At 39.9% G+C, this 20,167-nt stretch overlaps 1 protein-coding gene across 1 annotated transcript in view; it reads right to left on the bottom strand.

Annotated features, from left to right (window-relative positions):
- The window catches only part of dmd (dystrophin), a 226,826-nt gene that overhangs the window by 114,051 nt on the left and 92,608 nt on the right, over positions 1-20,167 (bottom strand). Inside the window, exons 21-32 of the mRNA XM_072368727.1 lie at positions 17,767-17,845; positions 16,615-16,727; positions 15,781-15,909; positions 13,742-13,934; positions 11,344-11,480; positions 9,455-9,555; positions 7,900-8,011; positions 7,659-7,772; positions 7,213-7,368; positions 6,961-7,131; positions 3,859-4,041; positions 1,165-1,299 (exon numbers count right to left, since the gene is read on the bottom strand). Coding sequence (XP_072224828.1) covers positions 1,165-1,299; positions 3,859-4,041; positions 6,961-7,131; positions 7,213-7,368; positions 7,659-7,772; positions 7,900-8,011; positions 9,455-9,555; positions 11,344-11,480; positions 13,742-13,934; positions 15,781-15,909; positions 16,615-16,727; positions 17,767-17,845 — 1,623 coding nt within the window. The remainder of the gene's footprint in view (positions 1-1,164; positions 1,300-3,858; positions 4,042-6,960; positions 7,132-7,212; positions 7,369-7,658; positions 7,773-7,899; positions 8,012-9,454; positions 9,556-11,343; positions 11,481-13,741; positions 13,935-15,780; positions 15,910-16,614; positions 16,728-17,766; positions 17,846-20,167) is intronic.

Genomic DNA, 20,167 nt, shown 5'->3' on the forward strand with positions numbered 1-20,167 from the left:
TGACTTTTGCCCAGCGATAGATTTATACAATGATGCCAGGGAAGGGGATTTCTTCTTTGAAGTGCTGCACTGCCAAATGCAATTCAACTTGCATCCTGACTTCAATGTGCACTTAGTTTGTTGAACTGATAGCAATATCTCTATTCTATTATGACTCTAAGCCTGAAGGGGGAGAACCCATTGCATCGGTTTATTATTATTTTTCTCATGCCGCGACTCAAGTTGCTGTGACATCAAACTTGGCTAAACAAATGGGAACTGTATGCAGTAGCATCTCAGGAAATATCAGAACATCTGTGCACAAACGGCGGCGCTGTAATTCAGGCATGTAAGGCCACACCCTGTTACAATCCTTAGTTTTTTGGTTATTTCCTGTTTTGTTTTGGAAATCCTGAATAATTTCTGTTAGTTTTCTGCTTCATGTGTAACACCTGCTTCCCTTTGCTCACTGGCTAATTACTCCTCTGTATATATTCTCCTGGGTTTCATTCCTTCCTCGCCAGATCATTGTGCATCTTTCTTTTCCGCTGCGACTGCCTCCTGGCTTGCAATCAGATTCTGGCGGTTCTTTACTACCTGTCGTTTTGGATTTCTCTTTAGACTTAATGGACTTAAAGATTAACAAATGCTTTATGTTTAATATCTGCCTGGCTCCTGTCTGCAGTCTGCTGTCGGGTCCACTTGCAGCACGGTTCCTGACACCCTCCACAGTAAGTCAGATTGACTTGAAATTTGACACACTGGTTAAGCTTATTATGCTTTACAAAAGCCTCCTGAAACTATAAAATATATGCCAAGAAATTAAGTCAATGGCGCTGATAACAGTAAAAAAAATAAAAAAAATAAAAAATTGAGCATGCCAGAGCCACAATATCTAGAGTAATGTTGATTGACTTGAAATTTGACATTGTTTCAGCTCATTGTACTGTGCTGTGTTTTCATCTTCCCTCAGTTTAAACAGTATTTGATATATTGGACCAGCTTTTTCTCAGAGACTAAAATCTCAATCTTCCTCGTACACCCATGCAATCATGTTAAATCCATGACATTCTTACGACAAAGTTATGTACAGCTTGTTGACTGTGTGTGGTCTAAAATCCACTGTTTAATTCTTAGAAAGAGTTGCAGCATGCACAGTCTCCTCTTCCCTCTAAATATACTCACATCCAGCGCCTCCTGCAGATCCTCTGCTCCTCCTTTCAAGTTTTCTATCTCATCCAGTTTCTGTTCCAGCTGGTCCAGGAAGTTGTTCTCCTGCTCTAAGTAGGACAGCAACTCGCACCAACAAGCCCACACCTCCTGCAACACACATAATTACACAGAGGGGATTAAAATGATCATCAAATTGTCTGACCGAACAAAATTCAACCAAATGATTTTGATCTCCCGTGGCTTAGAGTAAAGAAATATATCCAGAGAACAGGAGAAAAACAGAAACAAAGTGAATCCATCCATTTTCTATACCCGCTTAATCCCATTTAGGGTTGCGGGGGACTGGACCCTATCTCTCATTGGGCGAGAGGCAGGGTACACCCTGGCAGGTCACCAGTCCATCACAGAGCCACACAGAGACAAACAACCATGCACACTCACACTAACTCTTGGGTGCAATTCAGTCACCAATCGACCTAACGTGCATGTTTTTGGATGCTATCATTGATGATATTTCTGTTTCCTTGTGGTATTGTTTTATATTCCCACATTCAGTGCTTGTGCAAGGTTCCATATCGACATCTGGTCAGCATCTGGATGACTGATGAATACGTTACCTTCCAAAAATAAGCGATAGTTGCCTCTTTTTTCAGGAAATGGCTGCTTTGAATGAAGGCTACACTTGCAATTAACTTGTGAGCAGTTTTGAGAAATCATGAGCTCTCTGTCAATATATATATGCGTGTGTCTGCGTTTTATGTATTCCTTTGATTATTTTGAGCAGAGATACATTTGTTGTGTGTGTTTAGTCTTTTTGCAGGGGAATAATTTGGACATTGTACAGGACTACAAATTACCTGGGTGCACACATTGACTGCATATTTTCGATGTTTCCCTCCTCTACCACACCTGATTCAAATGATCAGCTCGTCATCAAGCTCTGCAGTGGCCTGATAAGGAGCCATTCATTTGAATCAGGTGTGGTGTAAAAGCGAAACATCGAAAACATGCAGGGCGGTGGGTCATGAGGACCAGAATTGGGAAACACTGCTCTACAGGAAGGGCCAGAGTCGTTTCTATTTTCTGAGGCGCCTGAGGCAGTTCTTCAACATCTGCCGGACTATGCTCAGGATCTTTTATGTGGAGTCTGTGGTGGCTGGTGCGATCCTCTTTGCTGTTGCATGCTGGGGCAGCAGACTGAGGGTAGCGGATGCCGACAGACTCAATAAACTGATCCGAAAGGCCAGTGCTGTGCTAGGAGTGGAGCTGGATTCCCTGTGTCAGAGAGGAGGATGCTGTCTAAGTTGCACGACCTCTTGAACGATGACTCTTGAATGGTTTTTCATATGACACACTGGTCACACACAGGAGCACTTTTAGTAGAAGACTCAACCAAGATTCCACCAAAATGCACCACTGAGCGCCACAGGAAAGACTGTGGCAACTCCTCCCTTTAGGACAGACACCTTCTATGGTGGTCTTTGGATATGTGCAATTCTTTGTAAAGCATCTGTTTTTTTCTTAATTTTTTAAAATTATCTGTGGATACTCTATTTAAATTCACAATATTTGCGATATATATATTTCTCTTTTCGTACGCTTGGTAAGATTTATTATTTCGTTGTTATATTCTATTCCGTTTTTTTGTTTATATTCATCAACAACGTTTTCCTTTTTAATAATATTTTTACTATTAGTTATTGTTATTAATATACATATTTTTGAATAATTGTTAATGTCATAATCATAGTTCTCTGTAATGAGTGGGCTGCTATTTCTTACAGGGTTTTTCTAATCAACCATCCACTCACACTGTGCTTCTTGCTTTATACAAGCAGCAACTCAAAAAAATGCCCTGAGATTGGTGGACAACTGAGCCACAGGTGCCCAATCATCATCTGCTTAATCCTATTCAGGGTCGCTGTGGGGCTGAAGCCAATCCCATCTGCTGCCATCAGGCAAAAAGTGGGGTACACCCTGGACAGGTTATCACAGGGCTAATTCAAAGACAAACAAGACAACGACCATGCACACTCACTCCTGTGGTCAATTTAGAATGACCAAATAATCAAACATACATGTTTTTGGACTGCAGGAGGCTGACCTCTCAACCACTAAACATTCAGGCTTCTTAAATTAACTAAATTTGACCTTCAGCTGATAATTTGAAGGTTCCATTTAAATGGTGGAGCTTGGCAAGCCCAGTATAAACTCAACTCATCTAGAAAATATTGCATGTACCCTCCTGAAACCCATTCACTTTAAGGCCTCACTGCCTGTGTGCATCTGGTTCTCGGTCACTTCATCAAGCTGCAGTATATCTTCCTCGTCGACTCCATTCTCACTGCCGGATCACGTCAAATGTCAAAAACTGTTGGTAACTAGGCAACTGGGTGCTCTTTCTGTGGGTTTGTTTTTATGTCACAGATTTATGTCTCTTTTGCCATTCGGGAGCCTTGTTCTGGCTGCTGGTCTATTCAGTCTGCCAGTGTGAAAAGTCAAAGAAATCCCATTTACTTACCAGCTCTGTGTGGGCGCTTGGATCTCTTTACTGTTACATGTATGCTATGTCTAAGATATTGACACAACATGTGAAGACATAATTGCATACCTCTAAACCCTGTTAACATTGAAGTACATTTTGACATTCCGTGCATACCTTGAAACCACAATAGAGAGAACAGAAAGAGAAAAAAGATACTCTACCTCAAGGGTTTTACATTTTCCATCTAGGCGACTACATAAGCGCTGGTAGTTAGCTGTCAGTACATCCAGCTCTGAGCGCAAAGCATCGTGGGCCGTAGCTGGGGCCTTGCCGATGAAACTGTTGACGCTGTCAGTCAGGAGTTTGACCTTTAGTTCCTTGGAGTGGACCTCTTCCTGGGCCCTCTGATACACAGATAGAGAAGGAGAATGTAATAAAACAGAAATTTGCAAATATATCTTTCAGCAACAACAGTTTACCTCCGAACAGCGATCCTTGAATTAGGTAAAATGTGTAAAATTACAGAGTAAAGTGGTGAAAGTATTCCCTTTTCTGCCTTTGTATATAGTTGTATATAGCCAAATGAAACAGTTAAAGTCATAATGGTCAGCATAATTCTATATATTTGATCTAAACAATATATTGAGGATTACCCAAACAGTGTATGGAGGAGTAAAAGTGCCAAAATTGAATGAACAAATACATCATTAAATAATTATTTAAATGTGTCATTAATTAATTAAAATTTAAATTAAATACATAAATCATTAAATAATTACTTGAATGTGTCATTGATTCATTAAAAAAGCAATTAATTTTATGTAAAAAAAAAAACAGAATTATTTCAATATTTAATTAATTATTTCATGGTCCTTGTGTTGCAGTGCGTCATAAATTTATTTTATCTGTCAATCACACCCATCAAAGTCAGTGGGCGGGGCTAATGCTAATCTAATCTGATCCATTGCTTTGGTCCGCTAGGCATGCTAGAACTAGCAGAAGATGCAAATAAAGTTTTATTTGATAGAGTATCTAAACCAACGTAGAGGTGAATAGCGCCACCCAGTGTATAGGAATGCGTTTACTTGCTCTGCATCAGTCCATTATCTGGACTCGATTTGGCTTGACTTGGTGTTAGGACTCCGCCCACTGACTTTGATGGGCGACTTTGACGGATGAAATAACTTAATGATGCGCTGCAAGGACCATGAAATAATTAATTAAATAATTATATATGCTTTTTACATAAAATTCATTGATTCATTCAAATTCAAATTCATTCAATTCAAATTTTAATGATGTATTTATTTTTTTAATTTTGGAACTTTTACTGCTCCATAACAGTGTACCCAAACTATCATTTCTAAAATATGTCTTCAGCTGTTTCTTTCAAGGCCAGCCACCTCAGATATCTTTGTAAATTGAGTTGCAATTTGGAATAACAGTTTAAAGTCTTTCTGCCTCTCTGACTCTTTTGTCTCTTTTTGCTCAAATGTTTACAGAAACTTTATTACCTTAACATTATTATCAATATTATTAGTAGTTTTTTTATTTATAGCAGAAGTATTTTTAATATTTTATATACCATTACTATTATTTGTTGGCAACATCTGTAGAGCCTCCACGTAGTCACAATAACCAGGACTCATGAGCGGGGGTATTTTTGGGGGCCTACATTGGTTGCCCAGCACGTGGCGATGCAGGCCAGATGAAAAACGAGAAAAAATAAATAAAAATCCTCCGCTCAGTGACTGCAAGGTCCCTGATAAACAGGCTCCCTCCCTATGGGTCTTGGAGTTGTTCTGGTGGGACCTTTATACAGTGGGTTAGCTCACTCCTATTTGGGTCTGAAGGCAACCCACTTATGCATTAAAGGAGCAGTGTGTAATGATTATGGTGATTTATTGACAGAAATGGAATATAATACATATAACTATGTTGTTAGTGCTGTATAGTCACCCTATGAAACGAGTTGTTACACTTTTATTACTATAGATTTCACCTTTTAATTTACAAATATCGCGGCCCGCTCTACACAAAGACTTACTCAGAAGGACACCACTAGCGCCGCCATATTGATTACAGTGGCCTGGAATGGACAAAGGGTGGTGTAAGCTCGATTCACCGCTACTTTGCAGACGATCAGCTGATCTGATTAAACAAACGTAACGTTTCCTCCGTGTCCCTGTTGAAAACTGTTGATGAGTTTATGCGCCAAAACTACTAAGTAGCTTTGTTAGCTGGACAGAAATTACTCGGTGTCATTTTACGGAGATCAGTTGATTTCAGTCAAAGTGTAACGTGATACTAAGAGGCTTTAAAGATAATGTCAGCCAGATACAACGTGTTGCCTGCTAATGCTATCCCTCTATCAGACTAAATACAAACAGCCTTTAGCCGTACGTAGCTAATATTAGCTTTTATTAGCACGCAGGTAGGTACCTGGGGTCCACAAAACACTAATATAATGCAGAACAATCAACAGTGACATTCACTGTAAGTTATCTTTTCACAGAATATCTAACCAAATGTAACATCTATTTTTAATTTATATCTCTAAAAGTAACCTCAGAACTTGAGAAGGTGCTTTCACTCGATGGAGAAGACGTGACACATTTAAGTGATGGATGTGTTTGGTAGTGTGTGCTGCTGCAGGAGCACCGTAGAGAGTCAGGCCACCGTAGTTTCTCCGAAGCATGGAGTGTTGCATTCAAGCGCAATCGGAAATTACAGAATCTTGCGAATACCGTTCAAACAACTCGGAAATTACAGAATATGACGAACAGCGGACAATTACACAATGCTCCTTTAAGTGGCTGACGACTATCTTAAGAGAAAGGTGGTCGTCAGCCACTAGAAGATAGGTTCCCTTGCCTCATCAATGACATGGGCTAACCTTATCATGCTTCACCCACCTTACACAGCCTTGGTTCTGATTTGTACTAGTATAGATGCAGGGTGGATCATTATTTTATAATATGATTATTAGCAGTAGTGCCTATTGTTACCAGCATTATAGCATATTATATGTTATATTTTCATATCATTACTGTTATTCTCTCAGAAAGATGGTGTATGAGCAAGAACTGCACTCACCACACACTCATCATACCACATAACGTATTACACCTTTGCGCACAACTTCATCTTCCAGGTTGTTTTTGTCATTGTTTCAGTGTTCTGTAACTTTTGTTCCCATGTCCTGTATTGTTATGTTTTGTTGGTGAATAAAAAAAGTTAAAAAAATTTAAAATAAAATCGCACACACATCTCAACCTGTCCCCACTGCTCTTGTGTGTCTGGACCACAGTTAAAACACACACCTTGAGTTCCTCCACAGCCTTGCGTAGCTCTTCAGGCGTCTTATATGTGAAGTCTCTTTCCAGGTAGTCTTCTTCGGCCTGGTTGATCCATTCCTGCATCTCCTGCATCTCTTTCCTCAACGCCATGGTCTTATCAAGGCCACCTTTGAGAGCAGACTTCTTGGCATAGGCCTAGAGAAAGGGGGGAGGGGGGTATCAATACAAAGACATTTTCCTGCATGTGAAACAATGGTGTAGCTGAGTGTTACTTACCTGTTTGCAGACATTCTCCCACTGAGCGTTGAGTTCATCCAATTCTTTCTGAATGTGGATGGCAAACGGTGGCTCAGCCTCCTTCTTGAGGTACAGACCCACTTCATTGATACCGTTGACACTGGGTTGGATGGTGTTGATGTCATTCACCAGAGCCTGATCAATAACAGTGCACAATTGAAATATATAATTCTGAAGATATGATGTTTAGAGCAGATTCAACATTTTTGGTAGGCGACTCTCCACATTTCTCAGGGATTCATGACAGACTTTGGTGACTTATGAACTTTAATGGTCATCTTGCAGTTTCTTTGAAACCTTTTCCTACGTTTTGTGCAACCTTTAATTTTTTTCTTTTAGTTGTTTATTAGCAGTGTTTACTAATTAAACAATTGTGACAGCAATAGTTTAGTCAAAAATTGTGCCTAGATCTATGGTTTCCTTACTGTGCACTGCTCTAACTGTTTCTCCAGTGCTTCAGAGTCCCCTAAAGCCGGCCATTCCTCGTTCAGAAAGATATCCACATCAGCCATCCACTTCTTTAAAGTCTTCACATCATTCTGGCAAAGGACAGCAAACAGAAAAATCAGACCAGAATAACATCTAGTTGATCAAGTGAAATTCTGTTGTAAATCTGTTTTTATATTCAACTCCAACAAAATATAATCAGTCTATAATCAGTCTCACCTCAAACTGCATCAGCTTGGCCATGAGCTCCTGGATTTTCTGGGCGTTGTCTGTTATTGTGGAGCCCAGTCGTCTCCATCTTGCCATGATAGCATCAATCTCTGTGCGATACCTACGACACAACAGAAAATCACGGCGCTTTTAACATGCGCTATAAAATCACACTAAAAGCCACATTCACGTTACCGTTCATGTTACCGGCAACACAGTGATTTCTTTTCTACCACACACATTCACACACAAATGGAAATGGATTAGAAGCAACATGGGGTTCAGTGTCTGGCCCAAGGAAATTTTGACATATGGTTCAATGACTGGCAGAGGAATGCTCTTTCTCCTGAACTCCAGCATCAAAGTCAATACATCATCATCCCAACTGTCTGAGAACAACAAATTGAGTAAGTGGAGCCTGCCTCAGAGAAAAGGTACATTCTGAAATGTAATCATCACCGGTTTATCAGCCTGGATCTGGAAGTCCAACAAAAATATGAATAGATGTGAATAGCACTTCATACTATGCCTAATGGGATCGTCACAAAAACTAGACAAACAACCATCAACGCTCACACTCGCCCTAGGGTCAATTTTAGAGTCGCCAATTAACCTGACATGCATGTTTTTTGGCAGTGGTGGTACCGTTTATTTTGGCGTACATATAAGTGGTACCCAGACAGAACCCACACAGGGAGAACACGCAAACATCACAGAGAAAGACCCCAGCTGGGATTCGAACCCTGTTGCTGTGATGCGACGCTGTTAAACGCCACCGTGCAGCCTCTTCACTACAAGATGACCACTAAAAGTATAAGAAGTAGTATCCTCCATGGAAAAGAAAGCTTGGATGCCAAGATAAAAGGCAACACAGAGAAACATTAGCCTGTTATCAGAGAAGCAGAGAGGTGCAATGAAGAAAGCCCTTCTTGAGAGACAAAAAAACTGTCCATACCTGAGGCACTGGAAAATGGCTAAAGAAACTAACTGCACTCCCTGAATGATTAGCATCACAAAGGAACCGCCTGCTAATGGCTAACCCAAGAAGAGACAGTCGTGACCAGGAAGGATCCACAGAAGGGGGGATTCCATCCAACTGTCTGCCAAATAACCTGTACAATGTGGATGCTTCTCACAGGCATGGCACAGAAAACAAATAGGCTCAATAATTTGCGCCGAGACTAGAATTGGTAATAACACCAGAGGAGCTTAACACTTGCTGTCATTCGGACTAGATACATGTGGCTATATGTATCAAAGAGAGCCAACATAGCAGATAATACCTTGACAAACCTTGGATTGAAAAGTTGCTAGTCATTATACATAAAAACACAATTTTTGGAGCAAAATTGCTTGTTTTAATTTTATTTCAAGTGTTGCTTTTAGGCCTGAGTCGATGTTGATTCTGAGACTCAGCGATTTGTCAGTGATCAATGACCACACTTAAAATGATTTTTACTAAAATAAAGAATGAGAAACAGTACTCAGAATAACAGAATCTGCAACAAACTTATATCTCATTCAATTCATCCTCTCAAAGGCATAACATATTTCTCTGTCTTACTTTTGGCTGATGTCTGATGGAGCTTTCTGGAAGACCTGTTCAACAGTTGAGGTCAGATAGTCAACCTCCTTCTGGTGTTCAGCCAGAGCAACCTGGAGAGTCTGGGAGTGATATAGACATGGATAAACAGAATGAAACAGAATGAAATAGAAAAAAAATGCAGAATGCAGTTCATAGACTCAATACAATACAACACACAGATCCAGCAGAGCCACAAGAGACCAGGGAGAGCAGCAATGACATTGAAAGGTTGATTATCATATGTAATTTGGCTTATTTACTTTTTAGTGGTATTAACTGTAGCAGCATAGCTAACAGACACAAAAGCATTTAAAATTTTAATTTTTTTGTCTTTGGCTCTCTAACCCCTACCCACCCACAAACCCAGTCAGTCAGGTAACCAGGACCAAGTTTCCTGGCCATTTCCTTGCCCCAGTCTGTCTCTGGATGGAGGTGGAGCTCATTATGATTGTCAGATGTTTGACTGAAACTTATAAACATTAATTTGCTGATTTTTGTCTCAGTCAATTGATTCAGAATTTCAAAGAAAAAAAAAGTACAGTCTATGCCTCGTCAGGCTTTTGACCGTGTTCCCAGAGGGATTCTGAGGGGGATGCTGAGGGAGTATGGGGTACTGGAGCCGCTCTTACAAGCTATCCAGTCCCTGTACAGCCAAAGCAATAGCTGTGTCAGTTGTATTCTTGACACTAAATTGAACTTCTTTGCAGTGCGTGTTGGACTCCACCAGGGCTGCCCCTTGTCACTGATCCTGTTTGTGATTTTCATGGACAGGATCTGAAGGTGTAGTCATGGAGCTTCTTCTTCAAGCCAGGACCTTCAGCGCACACTGGAGTGGCTCATAGCCAAGTGTGGAGCGACCGGGATGAGGGTCAGCTCTTCCAAATCCGAGGCCATGGTTCTCAACCGGAAAAAGGTGGAATGCTCTCTCGGGGTTGGGGATGAGTCCTTGCCTCAGGTGAGGGAGTTTAAGTATCTTGTTCACGAGTAATGAAGTACTTAGAGTTTGAAATGGAAAGATAGATTGGGGCTTCATCAGCAGTAATTAGAGCGCTACTCTGGTCTGTCATGGTGAAGAAGGAGCTGAGCCAGAAGGTGAAGCTTTGGATTTACTGGTCCGTCTTTGTTCCAAATTCCACCTACGGTTACAAGATCTTGGTAGGGACCAAAAGAACGAGACGAGGCTGAGCTCAGCCTTAGAGATGGGGTGAGGAGCTTGGCCATCCGGAGGGAACTCAGAGCAGAGCCACTGCTCCTCCACATCGAAAGGAGGAGCCGTGCCTCCACATTGAAAGGAGTCAGGTGAGGTGGTTCGGGCATCTGGTTAGAATGCCTCCTGGACGCCTCCGTTTGGAGGTTTCCCGGGCATATCCTTCTGGGAGGTCCCGGGGAAGACCCAGAACTCGCTGGAGGGATTATATGTCCCTTCTGGCCTGGGAATGCCTCAAGATCCCCCAGGAGGACATGGAGAGTGTCACTGGGGAGAGGGATGTCTGGGTTTTTCTCCTGGACCTGTTGCATCAGCGACCAGCCCTCGGATAAGCGGATGAAAATGGATGGATGGAAATGAGAACAGTGCAAGTTTTCCATTTGGAAAAAGCTGTTGAATGAGTTAATTAATCTGAAATCATGCATGGGCAGATTGCAATGCAAATGACGCTGAAACAGTATTACGTGGATTTAATTACTTTTTTCAAGGTTCTTTAAGCCGTTAAATCAACCGATTTTGGATTGAACAACCATAGCTCTCCACTATAGCGTCATAAGTCAAAACAACTGAGTACCTTTGGCATCATTGAAAAAAGATAAGAAAAGACAGACAGACAGACAGACAGATAAAGATTTTGTTGGATGCTTGTGTGTACGTGTACCTGAACAAGCTTCAGTCTCTCTTCCATAATGGAATACTCTGTAACAGCTGTTGATGGGATGGCCAGTTTGGCTTCACACCATGCTAATAGTGTTGATATGGTCTCCTTATATCGAGCTGGGGGCAAGCTTTCCAAAACTAAATAGACAGAGAGACATATTATCATATTAGAGGTGAATATCATGAGGATTTTTGTTAAACATGTAAAAATAAAAAATATCCAAACTATATTGTTTAACTGTAAAACGTCTGTCTTCCAGCTTGAGGAAATGTCTTGGTGCTGCTCTGAAATATATTAAGTTTGCTAGTAAGTTTATCTGTCATAAGAAATTAGAAAAAAAATACCATCATATTAACATTTATTGATTAAACAATTTATTTCTTGATCTATTCATAGATTTTTTTTCTTTATTTATACCTGCCCACATTATCTGCCCATATATCTTCTTGTGCAACTGATCACCGATTACATCAAAGTCTGGGGTAGTGGAGTGAGGAAGCCGGCAAGGAGAGGATTTAAATAACATCAAAGACTGTAACGTCCTGTATCAACTTCTGTGATGATTCACTTCTTACCAGAGTGTATCATCATGAAAACTTACGATACCTTGCTGGTCTGGAGCTTTGGGTGGATTAACCTCTCTATGGCAAGCTAATCTTCAAAGTGTGGGATATGCAAAGTAATCATTTTATTTTGTTGCGAAAATTTTCCAGATGCGAAGGTGATCACAGCTTCAATAGTGTCTTTATGTTGCTCAAAGTAGTGAAACATTTTTAAAGCATCGCAATTCTTTTTTCAATTTTTATAAAATCACAGCATTGATTGAGTATAAAAACCAAGCTGGTGTTGTGTCCTGATAATAAGAATGATGTCCTATAAAGTTGCTTTATTAAATTCTCTCAAAAGGTTTTTTTTTCTTTCATGTGTTTTAATTTCACAATATATTTTTTCATTTAAACTATTTAGCCCCTGCAAATTATTCATTTCTTTAGCGACTGAGACAACACAAACTGTCACGGTCTGTTGAACTGAAAAGGTCTTTTGAATACTAACTCTGCAGCCCAATTAGATAGATAAGTGAGAAGCTAGAGCTACAACACAAACTGAAAGACAGAACCTCATGTGCATAGTAGAGTAGAAATGCATACAGGAATGTAAAACATGAGACAGGAAAATGTAAAAATAAAAAAATCAGGGCTGGGCAAATATTAAATTCAAATATTATCGCGTCAATCGCATGATTTCCTGTGATTAATCACGATTAATTGCATTGTTATACGCAAATCCAATAATGAATTCAAAAGTAGCATATAATGCAAGTTTATTAGAACTGTACAGTCATATGCTCCGGTACACCGGTGATAAGACAATTCCACGTTGCAGTGCTTACAAATAACTTTGGCTCTGTCGACTGCGCCGTCTGGAAGAACTTTGAAATGAAAATGGCCATGTAAAAGTTCCGTAACCTTCTCCCTGTTTGTTTAGCCCGCTTCATCCGTCATTCTATTCCTTTCTGACTGTTTCCTGTGAGCGCCGCAGCAGTAAGCAACATGCTAGGCTTACTCACAATGGACTTTTTCAAAATAAAAGCCAGTTAGCAACAGAGTACCTTTGGCTACGTTAATGGGAGACAAATAATTGTCGGCGATCATTAATTCATTAGTTAACGCAAAAATAATGTGTTAATGTGCCCAGCCCTAAAAAATATATAAGTAAATGTGCTTGGGGAAATAAACTGGGGGAAATATTCAAATGCATGGGAAATTAGGAAAAAGTAAAGACATCTATAAATGAATAATAAAATGAATAAATGCTTCGGTGGTCATAAATAGATCAACATGATGGAAAGATATAATGCAGAAATAAATACAGGATTAACAAATAAACAAAGAAAGAAATTAAATACATTCCAACTAAAACATGTATGAAATTGAAAACTGAATGGCAAAGTGAATAAATAGCAACATTTACACAAGCTTAAATGAATGCAGCTGAATTAAAGCAGAAAAAAAGTAATCATTTTATGTTCTATACAAATATCATTACATAAGACCCAAGACTCAAGATCATTTGGAATGAGTATACAGTGTACTGAAATGTTGTTTGCGTTGGGCCCACATGGTGCTGCTCATAAAAAAATGTTAAAAAATAGAAAGAAAAACAAAAACTTGAACTATCACAGGAGTATAAGACAATAATGGTTCAGGGTTTACTTCTAATTTACTGTTTAACTTCATTTTAGTGGCATTTATAGTCGTATAAACTTTTTTTTATCATATTGAAGACTATTTTGACTCAATGCTAAAACAAATAAGCGGCATAAGCTGCACTAAATCGGGTCCTGTCCTGCATTCTGCAATAAATGAGCTGCAGTAAAGGAGCATTCCTCTTCTCTCACCCCGTTGTAGCTGCCTCTCTCTTGCTCGCAGATCTTCCAGAACCTTAAAATAGTGCTCTTTGAAGGCATCAATGTCAGCATCCAGAAAGGCTGAAGATTCTTCGTCTCCTTCCTTCTCCTCTTTCAGCTCTCGCAGGTGTTTTTCCAGTAGGACCACCTGGGGCTGCAGGGAGGACAGGCGAGCCACCTCCTCCTGTCAGGAAAATGAAGTGGAGGAATTTGGAGAGTTTGTTTGTGCCACTCAACCACACCTATCAACGTTTGAGAGAAGAATGATATAGGATTCTAGCTGCTATTTAAGCCTATTTCTAGGATCTAAGCCTATTTCTAATGATGCACCAAATCTTTTCAAATGGTGAAAAGCCTAGGCTGCAGGAAGGTCAGTCCAAGACCGAGACTCTTCTCCTACAAACCTATGCCACTGCGATTAGATGCATTATGTGATTCAGCTGAAACACGTAAGGCCTTAACCCATCTGGATAGGTGCATATGTTGCTCTAAAACTTGCGTACACCTTTCAAGGCTATGGTGCCTCCAGATTTTCAAGCAACCTGTGCCATGAGGTATTAATGTGTCCAATACTATCAGCGATCCAGACTTTTAAATTGAGCCCTAAAAACAGTTTGAAAGAGGAGAATGTTGTGCCCGTTAGTGTAAAAAAAGTATTTCATCAATCTAATTTTCATATCTATCTATCTATCTATCTATCTATCTATCTATCTATCTATCTATCTATCTATCTATCTATCTATCTATCTATCTATCTATCTATCTATCTATCTATCTATCTATCTATCTATCTATCTATCTATCTATCTATCTATCTATCTATCTATTTTTCATATCTATCTATCTATCTATCTATCTATCTATCTATCTATCTATCTATCTATCTATCTATCTATCTATCTATCTATCTATCTATCTATCTATCTATCTATCTATCTATCTATCTATATGTCCTATGGGGTCGCTAGTTTTTTAAAAAGCAAACAGCAGAATAGCATGTTTATTTAAGTCAATTCATTAAAGAAAAGGGGTATACATTTGCAATCCTGGAATTACACATTCTATTGACTCCTTAAAATCTTAGTAGTTCCCAGTAGTTGACTGTATGAGCTTCTCCCCTAATAAGATTGTTTCTATCTGGGAGGAAATTCATGGAATTCTTCCCACGATTGTCGCTGATATATTTTCAGGTACAAAGGCTTTAGAAGCATCTGGAGAAAGTGATTTCTGTTTAGACTGTTTCTTTACTTTACTATTTGAGCTAACAAGAACAGCTGATATATACATATATAGGGCTGTCAAAAGAGTAATTATTTTAATCATGAATAATCTCATTTTCTTCTCTAGTTACCTACGATTAATCTCTATATTAAAAATATAGAATTAGAATAAAATAAAGACAAAGAAAAAATGTCTTTTATCTTTTAGTTCTTCTTTCAAATAGAAAAATGCATTGTAGACCCTCTTGTTAATGTCTATTTAAAAAACACAGCACAATGGCTCAACAATGTGGTCCTAAAACTGAAGAGGAAGCAGACAACAAACGACAAACAGAACAGGGCCTAATGACAGTTAAATGAATGAAAAACTGCAGTCATTAGACACATCAGATTCAGAACTCTGAACTCTTAGTGACTTTTCTCCTATTTATTAGGCCAATTACTAAGGCCGCAATTAACTGCGATCAAAAAAAATAATCAATGCGTTATTTTTTGATTAATTGCATCGCGATTAACACCCCTAATATATAAAAACACTACTAATCAAAAGTTTGGACGCATCCACTCATTCAAAATGTATGAAAAAGTGTTTTCAAACCTTTGACTAGTATTGTACATAAGTAACAGAAGCATACTTACAGAATAGTGCTGTGACAAGGTGCATGAAAAAACAAAGATATTCAATCAGGTAAATCAAATAAATAGCAAAATTACGTAGTGTCCGTGTACTATTTTGTATAAATCAAGTGGGGCTGAGCAACAACAGATGGATCATCACGACCAAGTTAGGAGTCGTGATGCTTCACTTACCCGACATCGATCCAGTTGTATTTTGAGTGGTTCTGGTTCATATGCTGGAGGTGCCTGGACTTTGAGCCAGTTCTCACTGGTATCCACTGCCTGCTCACACTGCGCATACAAGTTGTAGAAGGCCAACACCTGTAGCACACAAAGACATTTTGACTACGTAGTTAAAAGAAAAAAAAAAAAGGTTAATTCTAAATTTCAAAAAGTCAACAAGAAAAAAAAAACGCTTACATTTGATACCTTCACAGAGGTATCCGACTGCATCACTTTTAGCCCCATCAATGGACAGTCTTTCAAAAAGTTAACAATGCTAACTGCTTAAATGTTAGCTTGAGCTGGCTAAATGAAGATGGGGCCTACAACAACTGATCAGTGCTTATTTAACACTTAGTTACACTCCAGTATAAAAAACGTATTTTCCACGGGAAGTAAAGGACCAACATCGCCAAAATGATGAGCAGCAGCCAAGAGCTCAGATTGTCTCAAATTTTTCTGATACTGTGCTGTCACTTGGGGGGCTAGTGTGAGCTGAGCAAATAGCCAAAATAAAATCATCAGAAATACGAGGGACAAAATTAGCACTTTGCTGCCCTCAAGTGGAAGCTAAATGCCTTCAAATGCATTTGTGTGTTTGCGAGACACCAACTTAGAGTATTTCAGTCTCTTTTAAGCCCTTACGTGTTTTATATATGATATGTGTACTAACTTAAAACCTGTCCAAGCAGGCATACCATTGGATACTTATTTTTGGAGAGGTAAATGAAAGGAGGATGGTTTGCGACAATCAGTAACTGACACACTGCATTGTGATGGATATGCATGCATGTCTATTTGTACCTTTGTCTGGTAAGCCAGCCATGCAAGCCTGTCTGCCAACAGGGCACAGAATCCCACCCAGCGCTGGTTCAGCTGATCTGCTGCCTGAGCAATGTCATCAGCACGATTCCCTTCTGAGATTGGTGGGGAGGACAGAAACTGGGATAAAAGGGGCTGCAAAACACATCTGATAAATAATGATTTACAATTTGCATAGGCAAGTGGTCAGGGAACAGAGGGAAATACTCCGAAATACACTGAAAGCGTACAGAAGAAAGCCATCTGTAGGAGTGGCGAGGGTAAATGAGCTCATAAAGGACTTAACCCTCTTGTTAGCTAATCATGGACACACACACACACACACACAGAAACAGAGACACACAATCTGTTCCACTGAGAAGTAAATTCTGCTGTATATGCTTAATGTTAAATAAGCGCCACCTAGAGACTGAAGGAAAGCTAAAGTTAAAACGGGAGAAACAATTTCCCTTTTGAATCCCTAGCGCACTTTCACCCCTCATACTATAGCACCACATTAGCATCTACTGCTAAAAATGATTTCAGTCTGCAATAAAACGGCATCTTTTATATGTACATTCAGGGATCTTTTTTATTTTTTTTCCTGTTGGGGGCAAAAGGTGTCATAAGATTCTGAGAGATTCTGTATTAAAGCTTAAAAATGTCCAAGAAGGCATAGAGACAATGGCATCAAATAAATAAGTGCAAGCAAGGCTGCGCTCAGCTTCAATAGTTTAAGGTGCTTTGTTTCCTATCAAACATGAATTTCTTCATCCTAAATAAAGAATATTAGACAAGACTAAATGTAATGCATTTTTGATTATTTGCAAAGTAAAACATAGGGCTTTTTTTCTCCATCCCTCATTTGAAGTTTATCAATAGTGCTCTTGCTTATCTTGTTTGATTGAATGTTTAAGAAAACTAAATCAATAACTACGCATATAAATCAAGCTTTAATATATGTTCAGAAATGCCAACAATTGCACAAGGACAGAGAGGACACATCGGAACACGGATCTTTTTCTTTCTCCCTTCCTATCTTATTCTCTCTCCATCAGTGTTTCTATGGAGACTGGGAAAGTGGGTGGGACAGGTAGAGGCGTTGCCATGGGGACAGACAGGGTGTGCACGTCTGCAAAAGAGTGCGCGCGTTACCCTGCTCGACAAGAGTCTGTGCCGTGCGCGTTGCCTCCTGAAGCTTTCTATACTTCTCCGGCCGTTCTCGGTCTATTGCCTGTGGCAAGAAACAAAAAGCAGGGAGGGTTCGATGGGGCGGAGAGAGAGAAGAGGTTAATGGAAAAGAGACACTTAGACCTCTAAGTGAAAAGAAAGAGAGGATAACAGCGGAATTATTATAACAGGAAAAAGAACTGTCCAACAACTGTCAATGTCCAATCAACAGTGGTACTGCTAAAGAGCAAGAGTCCCTGTTGATGTTTCAACCTCTTATCTTACTCTGCTGCTACATTTCCAACAACTAGAATGCATCTGGTCGGTTTTTACATAAATAAAAAAAGTTTAAGAATGAAGTCAATTCTAAAGTCAAGCATTGGCAACATTTGAAGCACACGTGAAGTGTAATCTTCACTGCCTTGAAGATTACACTTTAAACTTTTTGATAAAGCTTATTGTTTAGTCCGACTCAGGTGACCCTTGTAGAAAATGCCACAAGGAACCTTTCTTCCTGCCACTAAAGCCCTTAAGGCAGTGTTTCTCAATTCCGGTCCTCATGACCCACCGCCCTGCATGTTTTCAATGTTTCACACCTGATTCAAATGACCAGCTCATCATCAAGCTCTGCAGTGGCCTGATAAGGAGCCATTCATGACTAAAGGAATGCCAAACCAGAGGAATAACAAAGAAAATGGAAGAAAAAAAAAGATCATGCAAAGTTTGTTGATCAAAGAACCTCGGAGTGTATTTTACAAATGGATTATGATTGTATTATAATTAATTGGATTAAAATGGACTGTATGTTTTAAAAGCCTTGAAATGACATTTGTTGTGATTTAGTGCTTTATAACTAAAACTGAATTAAACCAAACCGAATAAATGGGGGCTCAGATCTCCTCTCTTTCCTTCCCCAAAATAAAAACAACACACCTCTCTGTCGCCTCTTTTCTCTTTGGATTGTATGCCCCAGATCCCCTTGAGCAATCATACTAAAGACGCCAACCACAGCCGGACACGAATCTCGCTTCATTAGCCTGGCAATACATCAACTGTTTCTTTTTCATTGTGTAAACTGGCGTATTAATTATGAATGAATTCTGAAGTATGAATGTTTGTGTCTAATCTCAACATTTAACATGCTCTTTACCCCGTGAGAAAAAGAAAGAAGTGTTCCTTTTTGTGTCAGGTTAACAAACTATCCTGAGAAAACACATATCTTGAATATCAGAAAAGAACTCCAAAGCAGTCCATTTTAGAAACTCTTGGGAATTTAATTTATTTTCATGGCAAAGTGACTTCTAAAAACACCACAAACAATGTTTCGGCTAATCATCCTCCCTTCGAGGAGTCAATTCCATGAATGGAGTCTAAGGTAATTTTCTAGTGGAATTCCACTAATAGCAGCTCTAGCACATGTAATAGAATTTTCCCAATGGGAAACAAAAATAAATGAATGAATAAATATCTTTATTTTATGACAACAGGAGATGACGTCATTTGACCCACAACAGTGATGAATCACTGTAATTATAAAAATCCATAAAAAGAGAAACCAATATGATAACTGTTTACAACAAATCAGTAAATCTATATCCTCATTCAGGCCCAAATAATTTGGGAGTTTTAGAAGTCACTATGACTATCCATCCATCCATCCATCAATCCATCCATCCATCCATCCATCCATCCATCCATCCATCCATCCATTATCTGCCGCTTATCTGAGGGTCGGGTCGCGGGGGCAGCTTGAGCAGAGGAGCCCAGGTGTCCCTGTTCCCAGCCACTTCCTCCAGCTCTTCCGAGAGGACCCCGAGGCGTTCCCAGGCCAGCCGAGAGACATAGTCTCACCAACGTGTCCTGGGTCTTCCCCGGGGTCTCCTCCCAGTGAGATGTGCCTGGAACACCTCACCAGGGAGGCATCCAGGAGGCATCCTAACCAGATGCCCGAGCCACCTCATCCGGCTCCTCTCAGGTCTCTGAGCTTCTCACGCTATCTCGTTCGTTCAGTCACTACCCACAGCTCGTGACCATAGGTGAGGTTAGTAACGTACATTGACCGGTAAATCGAGAGCTTCGCCTTCTGGCTCAGCTCCTTCTTCCCCATGACAGGCCGATGCAGAGCCTGCATCACTGCTCATGCCGCACCGAACCGCCCGTCAATCTCCAGCTCCATTTGTCCCTCACTCGTGAACAAGGCCCTGTGATACATGAACTCCTCCACTTGGGGAAGGATCTCATTCCCGACCCAGAGAGAGTATTCCAGCCTTTTCCGGACCATGGTCTCGGATATGGAGGTGCTGATTCTCATCCCCATTCCCATCCCATCTCATCCAGTGAGAGTTGAAGGTCACGGCCTGAAGACGCTAATAGAACCACAACATCC

Source organism: Leuresthes tenuis, unplaced genomic scaffold (genome assembly GCF_036924035.1).
Source record: "Leuresthes tenuis unplaced genomic scaffold, fLeuTen1.0.hap1 SCAF_1, whole genome shotgun sequence".
Taxonomy (NCBI): Eukaryota; Metazoa; Chordata; class Actinopteri; order Atheriniformes; family Atherinopsidae; genus Leuresthes; species Leuresthes tenuis.